This window comes from Rhinopithecus roxellana, chromosome 5 (assembly GCF_007565055.1).
Source record: "Rhinopithecus roxellana isolate Shanxi Qingling chromosome 5, ASM756505v1, whole genome shotgun sequence".
Classification (NCBI taxonomy): Eukaryota; Metazoa; Chordata; class Mammalia; order Primates; family Cercopithecidae; genus Rhinopithecus; species Rhinopithecus roxellana.
The window spans coordinates 135,276,457-135,290,896 of NC_044553.1; the positions used below are offsets into that span (position 1 = coordinate 135,276,457).

The 14,440-nt window shown below is 52.6% G+C and overlaps 2 protein-coding genes across 3 annotated transcripts; one reads left to right on the forward strand and one right to left on the reverse strand.

The window, feature by feature from the left end:
• Nucleotides 1–405: 405 nt before the first annotated feature.
• Nucleotides 406–10,950, reverse strand: ZDHHC22 (zinc finger DHHC-type containing 22). Of its 2 annotated transcripts, none has more exons than XM_010382708.2 (3): nucleotides 10,762–10,950; nucleotides 8,396–8,935; nucleotides 406–3,093 (listed from the first exon to the last, which is right to left on the reverse strand). In XM_010382708.2, exons 2-3 carry the CDS (start codon nucleotides 8,919–8,921, stop codon nucleotides 2,828–2,830), a joined length of 792 nt encoding a protein of 263 aa, XP_010381010.1. In that variant the 5' UTR covers nucleotides 8,922–8,935; nucleotides 10,762–10,950; the 3' UTR covers nucleotides 406–2,827. The 2 variants fall into 2 exon arrangements, with proteins under 2 accessions (XP_010381010.1, XP_030786486.1); XM_030930626.1 differs by lacking the exon at nucleotides 10,762–10,950 and adding an exon at nucleotides 9,701–9,902.
• Nucleotides 9,847–12,156, forward strand: LOC115897515. Its single transcript, XM_030930627.1, has one exon. It carries the CDS (start codon nucleotides 10,120–10,122, stop codon nucleotides 10,582–10,584), a length of 465 nt encoding a protein of 154 aa, XP_030786487.1. The 5' UTR covers nucleotides 9,847–10,119; the 3' UTR covers nucleotides 10,585–12,156.
• The last annotated feature ends 2,284 nt before the right edge of the window (nucleotides 12,157–14,440 follow it).

The window sequence follows — 14,440 nt, forward strand, 5'->3', positions numbered from 1 at the left end:
AAAGAGTGGAAGGAGAAGGAGGAAAAGGGAAGTTCCTAGGTAAGATATTCCAACCCCTGCTCCCTGTGGATCCACCCCAGCACTGAGACCTGTTACCAACCAGAGGTGATACATATGTTGCACCACACGGCCCAGCCCTGGCAAATCACAGTGGACTCTGACTGAGGGCTGCAGCAGGCTGGGGGGCCCTCATCACTTTAGTTGCTGGATTGTGGAGAGAATCAAGGGTTCCCAGGGAGGAGCAGGGGCAGAAGGGGTAGGATACTCAGAGAATCTGAGCCAAGGTTATTTACTAACTAAGATAGAAGTATTTTAAATACTTATTTTAAATATTTGAATAGCTAGTATGGCTGCATCAGTTCAGTCCAGCCCTGCTACCAACAGTGCCCATACAATCATATCAAATCCAATTTAAAACCATATGTTTTATTGATGTTCTTCAAGGACAATACAGGGCCATGTGTACAAATGCTACTCAGGTCTCACATCTGGCAACCTCCCCACCCTCATCCCCCATTGACCAGTCTGCAAGCAGTCAACATCCTGTAGGTCTCCCTGTTGCCCTTCCTCAGGATGTCAGGCCTCACCGTGCTGAGACTTCAGGAGGCTGAAAACGGCAGGGCTGGCTTCTAAGCTTGAGCTCTGGGGTCAGGAAAGAGTCAAGGCCAAAATTGCCCAGACCTTCCCCTCCTCCCTCTCCCTCCCATTGCTTAAGTATGGCCAGAATTGGGGGTGAAGATGCCGCTGGTGACTCCTCCATTGAGGCAGCCTAGGCTTCCCCCCTTCAGCCATCTCCATCACATCCTTTCTTTCCAAATAACCTGCCCCACCAACCACCAAGATGGCAGAGTGACCATTTTTCAGGGGGTGTGAATCAGTGCACAGACGTGACAAGGTGCCCCGATGGCATGAATCTTGTCATCCTGTTCACCACTGCATTGCCAGTGCCTGGAAGAGGCTGGGAACGTAGTTGGCATTCAATAAATATATGTAGGATGGATGAATGAATTAATGAATATGGGAGGGAGAAGTATGAGCAGGTCAAGCCAGTACTACATTAGCTGTCTAGGAGGCGTGAAGGCAGAACCACAGTAAAGTCCTCCCAGTCTCTGCTCAAGAACCCAGGGTGTTGTGCAGCTATCAGCAGATCACTGCAGTCGGCGGTTGGACATTGCAGGGCGTGGATTCAGCACTACTGCCTGCATGGATGTCATACTGGCTTTGGGACCCAGTCAGGACGGGGCACTTGTGTTGTCCCTACTCCCTTATATGCCCCAGGGGTCTGGTCCTCTGGGTTTCAGAAAACACACAGTAGTGCCTCCACCGGAGTCAGTCAGATGCACAGGGATGGTCTGGGAATTGCACCCTTATATTCTGGTCATCTCCGCTCCCCAGCCTTAACTCACCACTGCCCCCCATGCCCTGCCACTGACAATGACATGGCTCCATCTCCCTGTCCTCAAATGTCAGTCCCCTGAACCACCTAGGTAGCCTTGTCTCTGCATAGATTCTCTCTTCAGTGGCTGGGTTGGGTACTGATCTTCAGACCCCTCCCATGCCCACACTCCCCTCCAGGAAAGCAAATGTCTCACAGACATCTCTGCAGATCTTGCCTCTGGGTCCAGCAATCACAACCAGGACACCAGAACCTTGGGGTTGGAAGGAATGTGTAAGCTCACCTAGAATAACCCTGTGCAGAAATCCCTTCCACAGCATGCCCGCAGACGACTGCCTAGACTCTGCTGGAATACCTCTAGTGATGGGGCACTCACTACCTTCACAGGCAGCCATTCAAACACTGAAGAGTTTCAGCTGCTGGAATGCCCTTTGTATAGGGCATAAATGAACCCAATTGTCCCTCTCACTTCTCCTTTTCCCCTAGGCATTATTCCTATATGTTTCTAACAGCACTTCTCACCACCACCCATCTCTCTCTCTCTCTCTCTCTCTCTCTCTCTCACACACACACACACACACACACACACACACTTCCATATGGTTATACAGTTGAATACCCCCTTCCTTTATCAGTAATTCTCCTTCCCTGTCCCTTCTTCCTTGCCTTCCCATCATCTGGCAAAGACCTGGGGGCTGGAGATCAAGTAGAAAGGCTGGAAGAGTTCCAGGGAGACAAAGCATCCAGCCAGGTCCTGGACTGGGCTGGGCTGGCCAGATGGGGCAGGGCAGACAGGGAATAGCATTTGGAAAAAGCAGGCCATTGACTTCTGTCTCCCAGAGAAAGGGTCTTGAACCTGGGGGGTGGGGTGAGGGAGCAGCAAGCTACTGAGTTCTTTTTCCTACAGAGGGGATGCGGACACACACCCACTCTTTCCCAACTCCCCTAGCTGTTGGCAGAGCTGACTTGGCTGCCTCTTACACATGGTGATTTTAAACATTTGCCAGCCTCTAGGTCCCAGGGAGTCTCATACCAGCAGCAAGAATCCACTCCCCTCTCCCAACATGGGGGCTGAGAGGAAGGGCTCTAGCAGACAGCAGTGATGAATGAGACCTGGTGGAGAATGGATGAGCCAGGAAGAGGGGGAAAGCAGGGATCCCAAGGGGAAGGAACGAAAGCAGAGGCAGTCTAACGGCTAGCAGCCACCTGGCTGGCTCGTGAGGAGCCTAGAAATGCCTGGGGGGACATTTTTCCTCCTTGTCATAATCCACCAGCCCACACTGTTCTTATGGGTGGAAGGCGGGGGGAAGATGCTAGGACCTTACCAGCACAAAGTTGTACTGGGTCATGGGTGGAGACAAGGCTGCCATGGTTTTATGCTCAGGAGGAGTCAAGACAGAGAGAGAGAGAGATAAATGACGGGAGTGTCTGCTACTTATCCTGCTGCTTGGAGCTCTCACTTCCAACATTGAACATGGGGACCAGCAGGCCCAGCAGCCACCTCTTTCCGAAGACCTCTTGTAGGTTCTTGCGCCAGGGCCGGGCCCTCACTGCCACCCCCTTCCGCACCTGGTGGCGGGTCTGCCCGCGGAGGATCAACAGCAGCTGGTGGCAACAGAAGCCAGCGCAGGCCAGGCCGATGGCGAACCAGAGGTAGAGCATGAGGATGACGAACATTTCAGAACCCAGGACAGCTCCTGCAGGGCAACGGGAGGGGAAACACCAGAGCCGCTTTACACCCAGGCCACCTGCAGAACTGTGATCTAGGCAGGCTTTCCACTGGGAGGGCGGGAGATTAATGAGATTGACACTGCATTTTTTTAGCAACCTCAGCGCTGCAGCTGCAGTGAGGGAGAGGAAGGAAGAACCAGCTGCCCTAACTTTTTCTTGGTGCGAATCGAATGGCACCTGAGGCAAGAGGGGAAAACTGGAGACCTGGCGAAAACAGCTAAGCTTGATGAGCTTAGCAAGGAGAGCCCTCAGCTCCTGGGGCAGCATCTGGCTGATGATAACATTTCTGTAGAGTCGGAGATGCCTGTCTCTCTCTGTTTTCTCCTTTTGGGCTGGAAGCAGGGTGAGGGGTTTTGCTCAGGAGGAGAGAGGGGTGAGCTGAGGACCCTAAAGAGGGAGCAGGTGTCTGGGCAGCTGTCTAGACCGCAGCACCTTCTCCGTACTGTTCTGGGAGTGCTGGTTGAGAGGACTCAGGAAAATGACAGCATGATGGAGAGCTGGGAAGAATAAGTCACGAGCTTAGTCTCAAGAGCAGCCCAGAGCACCAACGTAGAGAATAATTCAGTCATTAATGTTAACAAGAGGAGAGTGTGGCCACCACAGCATTCCACCAGAGCTGGTTCTGTCAATCAAATCTTGCTAGAAGAGGCCCCCAAGGTCATTGGCCCTGTTTCATGGGGCAGGATCTCCCCAGAATCCCTCTAAACCAAGCAGTTCCTCTTACTGGTTTGAAATAATCACTGAGTAAGAGCTCCCACACTCTTCCTCAGAGTTTGGATGGCTGGTCCAGGCTAGGTTTGAGTCTCCCAGCTGTGTGGGCTTACACAAGTGTCCCAACCTCTCAGTTGAAGTTCACTCATCTGTACAATGGGTATAATAATACTAACGATTTCATTCGGCTGCATGATTCAAGAAAATGATGTACAGAGTGGTCAGCATCCCGGTTCACACTCAGTGTGGTGCTCACAGCAGAGGGTCATTTTTACAGAGCAGGAGACTACATCCAAAATGAGTTCAAGTTTAACTCCTGAAACTATCAAGCTTTCTCCTTCTCCTTTTCAGGGCTTAGAGTCCTGGCTGGGCTGCAACTTTGGCAGCTGTGGCAAAGACACTTACCTTGATCTGCCCAGCAGCCAGGGCACTGGACCCTGGCATTAATTTGAAAGTCCTCCTTAGCCCTTGGCTCCCTGTAGGGCAACCGTATCACCTCCTCTGGTGGGGTGGGGGTATCTCCTCTAAGGACTCCACCTTACAACCTATTCTGCCCCTGAAAATCTCAACCATATTTTGCCCTTTCCCTAGCCTTCTCTTGCCCCAGCCCACCTCTTCCCAAGTATCTCCAGCCTCCAGTTTCCAAAGTCCTGGGAACTGGTCTTTCAACATTTGTCCAGTATGAGCAGTGGTGGACTCAGCAGTCAGGGAGGATGTGGATCTGATTCAGATTCTCTCATTAGAAGCCTCCTCTTGTCCTCATCCCTAGGAGCTTGGATACCCACTTTTTGTTGTTGTTGTTTGTTTTTTGTTTTGTTTTGTTTGTTACAAAGCTGGAGACAGATAGGCCCAGCTGCCATTAGAGCAGCCCCTCCACTGGCCCAGGGGCGGTAGTGGGACAGGGCTCACATTGGGCTGTGCCATTCCCCTGACCCACTTCTTCCTTGTCGGCACAGATTAGCTTGGGCAGCCATGTGCGGGATGGAAGATCCCAGGTCCATGGTGCCCTTTGGCGTGAGGAATGCTGACAGGCAAAGATGGCCCTCGAGCTGCGATGTGAGAACATCAGAGCTGTCAAGCTTGGGCCTGCCTTGCAACACTGCCCCAGGAATAAGCCTGGGCGGATGGAAGTCATTTCCCACAGGGTTTTTTCCTGGCACTAAATCAAGGCATGAGAAAAAGACCTTGCGGCCTTTTCTTGGCCCCATGCAGCAGCTACAAAAGGCTATTCTGGGGACCTGCTTTGTCTAAAAGTGTTTGAAGTTACCTAGCCTGGCTGCTTCAGCTCCTCTTAACTGTGTAATAATAGTTCTGCTTCTTTTCAAAAATCACAGAATTTTCCTAATGGGCCTAAAAGGACACATCAGTCAATCTCCCCTGCCCCTTCCTCCCAACAAGCATCTATAACACCTTTGACAAATAATCACTCAGCATACTTTTCAGTACATCCAAGGACAAGTAGCTGCCTCCCTCCCAAAGTGGCTCATTCCGGAAGCAGCTTCAGAGAGGCAGCCCCCAAGAGGCAGTGTGGTGTGGTGGAAAGAGTATGAACTTTGGAGGCTAGAAGCCCCAACTCCAAATCTTGATTTGGAATCATACCAGCTGTGTGGTGTTAGTGCAACTTAACCTTGCTGAGTCTTTGGTTTCTGAGCCTTAAAAATGGATATGATAATATGGACTTGTCGTGAGGAATGGGTGAAATGTGACATGCATAGTGGATGGTACATAACAGGTGCTCAATGAACTTTAGTCCCCTTTCCCTCCTACTGCACTTTCTGGTAGCACCCATCATGCTGGTGTACTTACCCAAATGCCAAGATACAGGTCAGAGGGTGGCATCTCCCAGATAAGAATAAGATTCAGAGAGGTGACACAGCAACATGTACTGGTCCCACAAAGCCAAAAGAAAGGGCAACTTCTGACACCTAACTAACTAGCCGCCTTCCTCTTTGGATTAGCTGAGGGCCTGTGGTTGGCTGCCACCTTCACACTAGAAGACCCCTCCCACTTTTAGCTCTCAAGGCCCAAACTCACGGCCATCCATGCTCTGGTGACAGATCTGACTCAGATCTGTACCAGAGTTGGGGACAGCTCAATTTCTTTCTTTCTTTCTTTCTTTTTTTCTTGAGACAGGGTCTTGCTCTGTAGCCCAGGCTGGATACAGTGCAGAGGCATTATCATAGCTCACTGCAGCCTCACACTCTTGGGCTCAAGCAATTCTCTCACCTCATCCTCCTGAGTAGATGAGACAATAGGCACATGCCACTATGCCTGACTAGTGTATTTATTTATTTTTTATTTTTGTAAAAACGGAGTCTCACCATCTTGCCCAGGCTGATCTTGAACTCAATTTCTATTAAACAACCCATGCTTCTTCCTCCTTCCTGTCCACCTGCCCTCCTGAGCAGATGAAAGATGGTGCTACCAACTCTTCGGATTGAGGGTTGGGGAACAAGAGGAATGGGAAAGGGAAAGCTGAGCAGGTGGGGTGTATGTCATGGGAGGGAAAGAAGGAGGGTTGTCAAGAGGAAAGATGAAAGGTCACAAAGGATGAGATAGGAGAGTTAGAGGTAAGAAGTCTTGGTCGCCTATTCCCAGTGAATATGGTGAAGAAGTGAAAGACACGGGAACTCATCCTTATGCTGGCACAGGAGTCTGGGCCCCAAGGTGGGCACTCACTGGCTCTGTTCTCCCATCAGATCAAACCTAGCACATATGGACAGGCCTCAAGCCCAGATTTATCTCAAATCAAACCATTTCAAGGTCTTCCTTCTGGAACCATCCATTTTTACGGTTGGCGAAACTACTTGGAAAAGAAAGTATAAGCAGGCTTGTTGGCTCTCCTCATCCCTCCACCTGCCTGTGCTCACACTCCACCCCCTAGCCCACCCACCCACCCTCCCCCGTCCTGGTTATTTTGGTCCCGGCAGCCTCCTGTGCCAGTGCTGGGATCCAGAAGGCCTGAAAGCTGTGAGTTCTGGACCCAGCTCAGCCACCAGCCCTGAAGGCAGCCCCCGTAGCTGGGTCCCCTCTGTATCTCTGTGTTCCCACTGCCAAATGGCATGATAGTTCTGTGCCTGGGAAGAACTGGGCTGTAGTTACCACAAAGACTGAAATGATGGCTTTCCCCAGAGTAGAGCAGAAATTTTATGAATGTTCAGCCCAGGCACCTCAAAACAATCTTGGGCTTTCAGTGGAAGTAGCTGCCCCCGTCTTTCTTTGCTCCTAGAAGGCCAACAGGCGAGGAAGCATGCTCTATTCCCTGAGCCACTACAGAAGAGCTGTGGATTAAGGACCTGAAAGGCAGACCAGAGACTGCCACTCAGTAGTAGGAAGATACTGGGCAAGCCAATTAATCCCATCTGAGTCTCGGTTTCATCATCTGAGAAATGGAGATAACAATGCTATACACGAAGGCCCAAGCACGCAGACACTACCGATTGTGGAAGCTAAGCCATTCAGAGTCAAAGGCCAGGATAGGGAGGAAGTGGAAGGAAACGCAGTAGGAGCCAGTCTCAAGGCCGAATAAAGTGGTAAGAACTGCCACCAGGAGCTGAGTACTTCTAGGGCCAGATATCAGGGAGTGGTCCTTGTGCATACCAGTTAAAGTGTAGTCCTCAGCCAGGTGCAGTGGCTCACACCTGTAATCCCAGCACTTTGGGAGGCCGAGGTGGGTGGGTCACTTGAGGTCAAGAGTTCAAGACCCGCCTGGTCAACATGGTAAAACACCGTCTCTATTAAAAATACAAAAATTAGCTGGGCATGGTGGCACGCACCTGTAATCCCAGCTACTCGGCAGGTTGAGGCAAGAGAATCACTTGAACCTGGGAGGTAGATGTTGCAGTAAGCAGAGATTGCGCCACTACACTCCAGCTTGGGTGATGGAGTGAGACTCTGTCTCAAAAAAAAAAAAAAAAAAAAAAAGCCTGCCTCTCCCACCCAAGTTCCCTCTGCTCTGAGCCATCAGCAGGCTGGAGAACAGGCTGGTGAGGTCAAACATAATAGGCAGGGGGACGAGGCTTAGTCTCCTGCTGGGCTGGGCTGGCAACAAGTTCAATATTACTGCAATTGGTTGGTGAGACCTCTGGAGAGAAGAGTCCTTGGGTGACATGTAAGCAGGACTGGGGTCCAGGCAGAGGACGGTCATAGCATGGTTGTACCTCATGGGGCTACATGGAGGAATGGCCAGCACCCAGCCGTGCCTGGCACAGAGCAGGTATATTACCTGGATGCCACAACTCTGTGAGCATATGGACAGCATGATGGATGAGGATGATGGGGGCTAGGGGGGAGGTGGCCAATAAAATACAGCATGTCCGCTTAATTTGCATTTCAGATAGGCCATAGCAAATTTTCTCACTGTATCTCATACAATATCTGGGACATAATTATACTAAAAAATTATGAGTTGTTCATCTGAAATTTTAATTTAGTGGAAGGGTCTGTATTTTTATTTGCTAAATCTGGCAACTTTTGGGGCTGGAGTTTGGGGCCCGGCAACCTTTGGGGTGGGAGGTCTTTGTGTAGAGCCCAACCTGCCTGCCAAGGCCCACTCACCGGAGAAGAACTGGCTGATGGAGGTGGGCAGGAGCGTGAGGAAGGCCAGGGGGTGGGCGAAGGAGATGGAAAGGACCGCGGAGATGTAGGCCACGCCGGCCACCATGGAGTAGAGGCAGGCCAGGGAGGTGTAGAGGCAGAACAAGACGAAGTTACGCATGTTCCTGCTGCCGATGCAGTTGCCGGTGAAGAAACAGTGATGGTCGTGCCTCAGGGTTACTCTGGCGCACACTCGGCAGAAGTGGGTGCTAGGTGAGGGGCACGGAACCTTCCTGGTCGAGGCCCCCTGGCAGGCGCCCAGGTCGTCTGGGGAGTTCTGGATGACCAGGACGTAATTGCCCAGGGCGTTGGCCGAGAGGAATAGGAAGAGCGCCCCGTGGAGCAGGGCCGGCGAGAAGAGCCGGGCGGCCGCGGGGTCCTCGCGCATGCTGGGCAGGAAGAGGAAGAGCTGCAGCACGAAGGTCACCAGGGAGATGCACAAGAAGTAGGCGGGGGCCACCACGTTGAGCAGCCGCAGGGCCAGCATCCTCGATTACATTCCTGCGGGACCCGGGGTGAGAAGAGGACTGACTGACTGCGGCGTCCAGGGGGCGCCCTCGCGCGCTCCTCCGTGCCGCGCCTCTGGGGCTCTGCACGCGACTCCACGCCCCCAAACCCCTGTCCCGCCGATTTCCCCTCCCCAGTTCCCTAATCCCGGACCAGGCAGGCCAGAGACCCCGAGCCTGCAGCGGCCTCGGGTCTAGGCCCTACCTGGGGGTGAGTGTTGCCTGGGGTTTTGAGCGAGCTCGGCGCCTTGGCGCGGTAGAGTCAGGCACAGCAATACAAGTTGTGAGGGTGGCGGGCGCTGGGGGATAGGACTCCTCCCCTCTGTGGCTGTGGAAACAAGCCCAGGTTTGGGATTTCTGGTTCAGACCTCCCTAGGAGGAGAAAGGGAAGGATTTGGGGTCGGGGGCAGAGGTATCAGCGGCATTTGAGCTGCTGGAAATCCTGCTTCACACTTCCCTTTCTCCTTCCCTGCGCCCCCACCCACACACACATCTTGGGCAGCACTCAGGGACCTCACCGGTTACCCAAGGCTCTTTGGAGGTATGTGTGCGTGCGGGACCATGATGTGTGTGTGTGTCCTTGTCTGTGACTCTGTACGTGTAATCTGTGTGCGCTTGAGTATCTGTATTTCTGTATGTATGTATCTGCGTGTACAGACACGCAGCCTCTGCCACCTAGCTTTAAAAAATCAATTAAAACAATCGATACACTCACACTCGCTCTCGGGCACCGGGTGGGGTGGGGACGCAGCCAGAATACCTGTGTCAGCGGGTCCTGGCCAGCACATCTCTCCAACGCTGGCTGCCCGGGCTATTCCTTTGCAAAGAGCGTTTTCATTTGAGGCGAAATTAAAATTCCCCTTTCGCGCCCGCCTCCCGCCCTCCTGGTGAGAGAAACCCAAACAACCCTCATGGCGCCTAAATCCTTTCCATGCCGACAAGCCCGCCCTGGGCGCACGAGTGGATGCTTGGCCGGCCTTTCCTGGGATCGACCCCGCCGCCGTGCGCAGCCCTCACAGCGTCCCCATCCCACTCCACGCCTCACAGCCGGGATTCCTGGCCAGCTTCGGAAGCCACCGAGAAATAGGATTCCGTGCGCCCGAGAGAACTTTTCCAGGGGCTAAGGAATTGGCCAGCCGGAGGCGCGAGAAAAGTTCTGGGAAGGCGGTTGCACCTAGGATGGGCGGATGCCACGGGGCCTCCGTCCAGGCTGTCCCGTCAGGACGGGGCGACTGGTCACCTTGGAATCCCCTTTGCAGGTCCCAGCGCCCCCCAGGAACCCGCAGCCTCCGCGGAGAGAGTGGGCCTCTCCCTGCAGCCGGCGCGCAGCGCAGTGCACGCCACAGGGTGGTCGCGGGGGCCTGGGCACCGCCCCCAGTCATGCGCCGCCGGGGGCTGCGGCGGCGCTGCCAGCCCCAGAGAGCCCTTGGCCTGGGGCTCCGGCGAAGCAAGTGCCTTCCCCGCGCCGGTCGCCAGGGGGGCGCGGGAGCAGCCAGATGCGCCGCAGCGCTGGGAAGGCGGCGAAGGACGGGGGCTAGGGGAGTGAGGGGCGCTCGGTGGGCAGTCTCAGCCCGGGCCCTGCGCGGGAGAAGGGACAGCAGAGACCGCCCGTGGGGTCCCGGGGCTCAGGGAGCTGTCCTTTGAGCACTGGCGCCCGCCTCGCCCGCGGCAGAGGGCGGCACAGCCAGAGCCTTAGAAAGACCGGCAGCGCCCGCGGCCGCGGGCTTCTCGGCCACTGCCTCCCGGACGCAAGGGAAGCCGCCCCCCGCGCCTCCGCCGCCGCACTGCCGCCGCCGCAGAGGGGTGAGGAAATGAACTCACCCAGCTCTGGTCGCCGAGAAGAGGAGCACCGGACGCCGGCTCTCGCCCTGCCCGAGGCTGCAAAGTTGTGGGCTCGGCCCGGCTGGCTTGCAGCCTGCGCTTCGCTTCGGGAACTGGGCAGGTAGCGGGGATGTGGGGAGGAAGGAGCGGGCAGCTGCTGTTTTCCCACTTGGGCGCCAGCGAGTAGGGGCAAGGAAGCGGCGGGGACGGCAACTGGGCACCCCCCAGCCCCGCCACCCCTCCCTCCGCTCCTGGGGGCGGTGCTCTGACCGCCAGTCTCAGCATTGTGGACTTGCCCCCTCCTCCCCCCTCGATTCCCCTTGAGCGGGCTGGGGCGCTCTGCCTGGTTTCAGCTGCCCATTCCAGCTGGGAGATTGGGATTCAGCCCTGATGTGGATTCTCCAGACATCATCCTGCCTTTCCCTCTCGGCTATGCCCCACGACCTTCCCTGCTCTCCACTCGGACTGAAGGAACCCTGGGGGTTTGAGAGGTCGGCTTGCCAGGGCAACACCCGTGAAGACCAGCGTCATCTCCTCGGAAGGGCTGTGTACAGAGGATTGGGAGTTGGGACTCTGGAGCCTGTCTACCTGGGTTTGAATATTCACCATTCACTACTGTGAGATCTCAGATTCCAGTTTCTTCGTCTGTAAATTCCAGTGTAATCTTAGATTCCAGTTTCCTCATCTGTAAAACAGAGATGTGAGGGTTAAATGAAAATCTATGTAAAACCCTTAAACAGGGCCTGCCCAGGGCAAGCACTGCTTGATTAGATCATAATTAGAGACACTACTTATCTCGCCCCTGCTAGGTAGCAGGCACTGCACTAAGCCTTTAGCATAAGACGCTTCCTTAATCCTCTCAGCCTGATCTACGAAGCTGGCTGAGCCCCATTCTGGGGATGAGGAGGTTGAGGCTCAGAGAAGCTAAGTCGCATGTCTAAGGTCATACAGCCATTAAGTGACAGAGCCTGGACTTGAACTTTGTTCTAGTGTTAATGCTCCTGCTCTCGGCCTCCACACAACCCAGCATCACCCTGGGACCCATGGGTGTCCCTGATTTGGGAGAAGGAAAGACAATGGGAGTTTATCCAGACACAGAGCTTGAACTTGGAGCTGCTTCTTCGGGCCCCACCCCCACCTTCCTATTTCTATTTCCTTCCCCTTCCAGGGCTCCGCTATTCTAAGGTGGGTACCGTGATGCACCAAGAGGGTAGTCACACCAGTGTGTATCAAATAGTGGGGGGCGGGGGGAGCAGAGCCTTAAAAACATCAAACACTGCAGAAATATTGGTGCCATCACCATCCTCAATTTCCTGGGTGTCATAGCTCACCTACCTGCCCTGTTCCTCTCCTCTGGGTGATGGCATACTTAATAAATAAATAAGTATTTATTGCTTTCTCAACTGGCTGATTAAAATGAGCAATCCCTTGAAATGAGGGCCATATGCTAATCAGCTCAGCCTCTATTCTCGAATAACCAGACGCTGTTCCTCTGTAATTTATCAGCACACATCAAAATAAAAAAGAGGCCAGGAAACCTTTTCGTGTTCTAAAAGCATCTGACATGTAAGTGAAAGAACAGTATACCACATGGTGGCCGTGAGCAGCTGGCAGCCCTGTGAGTTCCAGTGGCCACAGGACAGACATGGGGAGGCACACATGGTCCTTTTTCCTTCAGAGCAGCTTTGTCTGATCACTGTGGCTGTCTGGGCCCCTTTTCACAAGCTCTGTCTGCCTCTCACATGGGCTTGGCAGGGAAGGAGCCTGGGGTGCTCGGGTTTGGGTATACTGACTGAAGATCTCCATTCCCCAAATACCTTGTGAGTCGGGTGGTATTTCTAATTTTATTTTGCATATGGGTGTGAGGTGGGAAGGTGTGTGTCTGAATTTGTGTGTATGAGGAAAAGGAAAGAGAGAAAGAAGCTAAGCGAACGTGGGAAGATGTTAGTGGGGGAAGGGAGTATTCAGTCAGGAAAAGGAGATCTGGTCATCGAAACACAAATGGACAAGGACGAAATTTATTTAGAAATATCATTTATCAGCAGAAAAGGGCATTAGAGCTTCAGATCTAAAGCTAGTGGTTCCTCAGCTCCCCTTAAGGAATGGAGTGAAGGGAAAAACGGCAAATGTCATTTTGTGTTTCTAAAACATATGCTTATCCCTGACAAAATCAATAGGGAGGCAAAATCAATATGAAAACTTCACTTGGATTCTGGCCCCATGAGAGTCAAGCAGACCAAGAATGAGCATTTTATTGCCATTTACCAGCTGTGTGATCATGAGCAGGTCATTTAACCTCTCAGCTCTCAGTATTCTCCTCCATGTAATGGGAATAAGAATGCTGCTGTTACTCTGTGGTGATGATGATCAAATGGGATCATGTAATTTAAGTGCCTTAGCGTCTCCCACATCCTCTTTAGGGCTCCTCTTTTCATCCACAGAACTCTGCTCTGTTTTCAACTAAAATGAGAGCTCCTTGCCTATGTTGGAAATGTTTTGGGGTTTCTTCCATATTTCCTAATAGGATGATTTGCCCAGAGTCGACACTGAGTAAAAGTCTCTTAATCGATGAATTGCTACTGGTCTGTCTCTGAAAGGAGGAGCTACATTCTGAGGTCTTTGAAATGTCTGGTGAGGACCAGATGCAGTTGCTCACACCTGTGATCCCAACACTCTGGGAGGCTGAGGCAGGCGGATCACCTGAGGTCAGGAGTTTGAGACCAACCTGGCCAATATGGGGAAACTCCATCCCTACTAAAAATATAAAAATTAGCCAGGCATGGTGGCCGGTGCCTGTACTCAAGAGGCTGAGGCAGGAGAATCTCTTGAACCCAGGAGGCAGAGGTTGCTGTGAGCCAAGACCACGCCATTGTACTCCAGCTTGGGTGACAGAGCAAGACTCTGTCTCAAAAAGAAATGTCTGGTGAGGACACATTTGCCATTGATCTTGCAACCTGCCACCACCCACCCTGAGTCTAATCTCATCCTCCATAAACAATGACAGAAATAATTTATAAACCACACTCTCCATTGTTCTTGTTGTAGATTCCTATAGTTAAGCCATGACTGTACCTTCAGGCAGTCCCATGGGGGCAGGGACACAGATAAGCATCTAATTGCTGTCCAGCCTTTTCCTGGAGATACGTACCCTCAATCTTGCTATTTGGTGGTGTTATTTGAATAAAATGAATTCCCTTTCAAGTGGAAATTATTCCATTTTGCCTCAGAGTGTTGTATTACAAGGAGAGAAATCCATGTAGCAAGCAGCTTCTGCCTTGAGTGAGTAACCCCGCCTCCATGTCTGTCAGGCCTATAATGCCCCAAATGTTTTGGATGGAAACTATTCCAAGATGCAAGGAGCTGCACCTAAGAAGGCTGGTGGGGGTTTTCTTCATTCTCATGCTCTTATTTCAGATAGATCAAGGTGAAGATAGGCTTGGGTCAGGATGCTCTTTAGTGCTGACAGCAGGTCATAGCCAGGGATAAACACAGAGTGCTTCCCAAGCCTCAGAAGGCTTACAAAGATGCCATCCCTGCCTGCCCAGATTTGGAAAACATGCAAGTGTAATCTTCATTTTAGCCAACTAAATACATGAAAATTGGATTATCACAGAATTTCTATTTGGAGGTGGTAATTTATTTTGCTAACGATGTCTTCATTTTAACAACGATAACATTA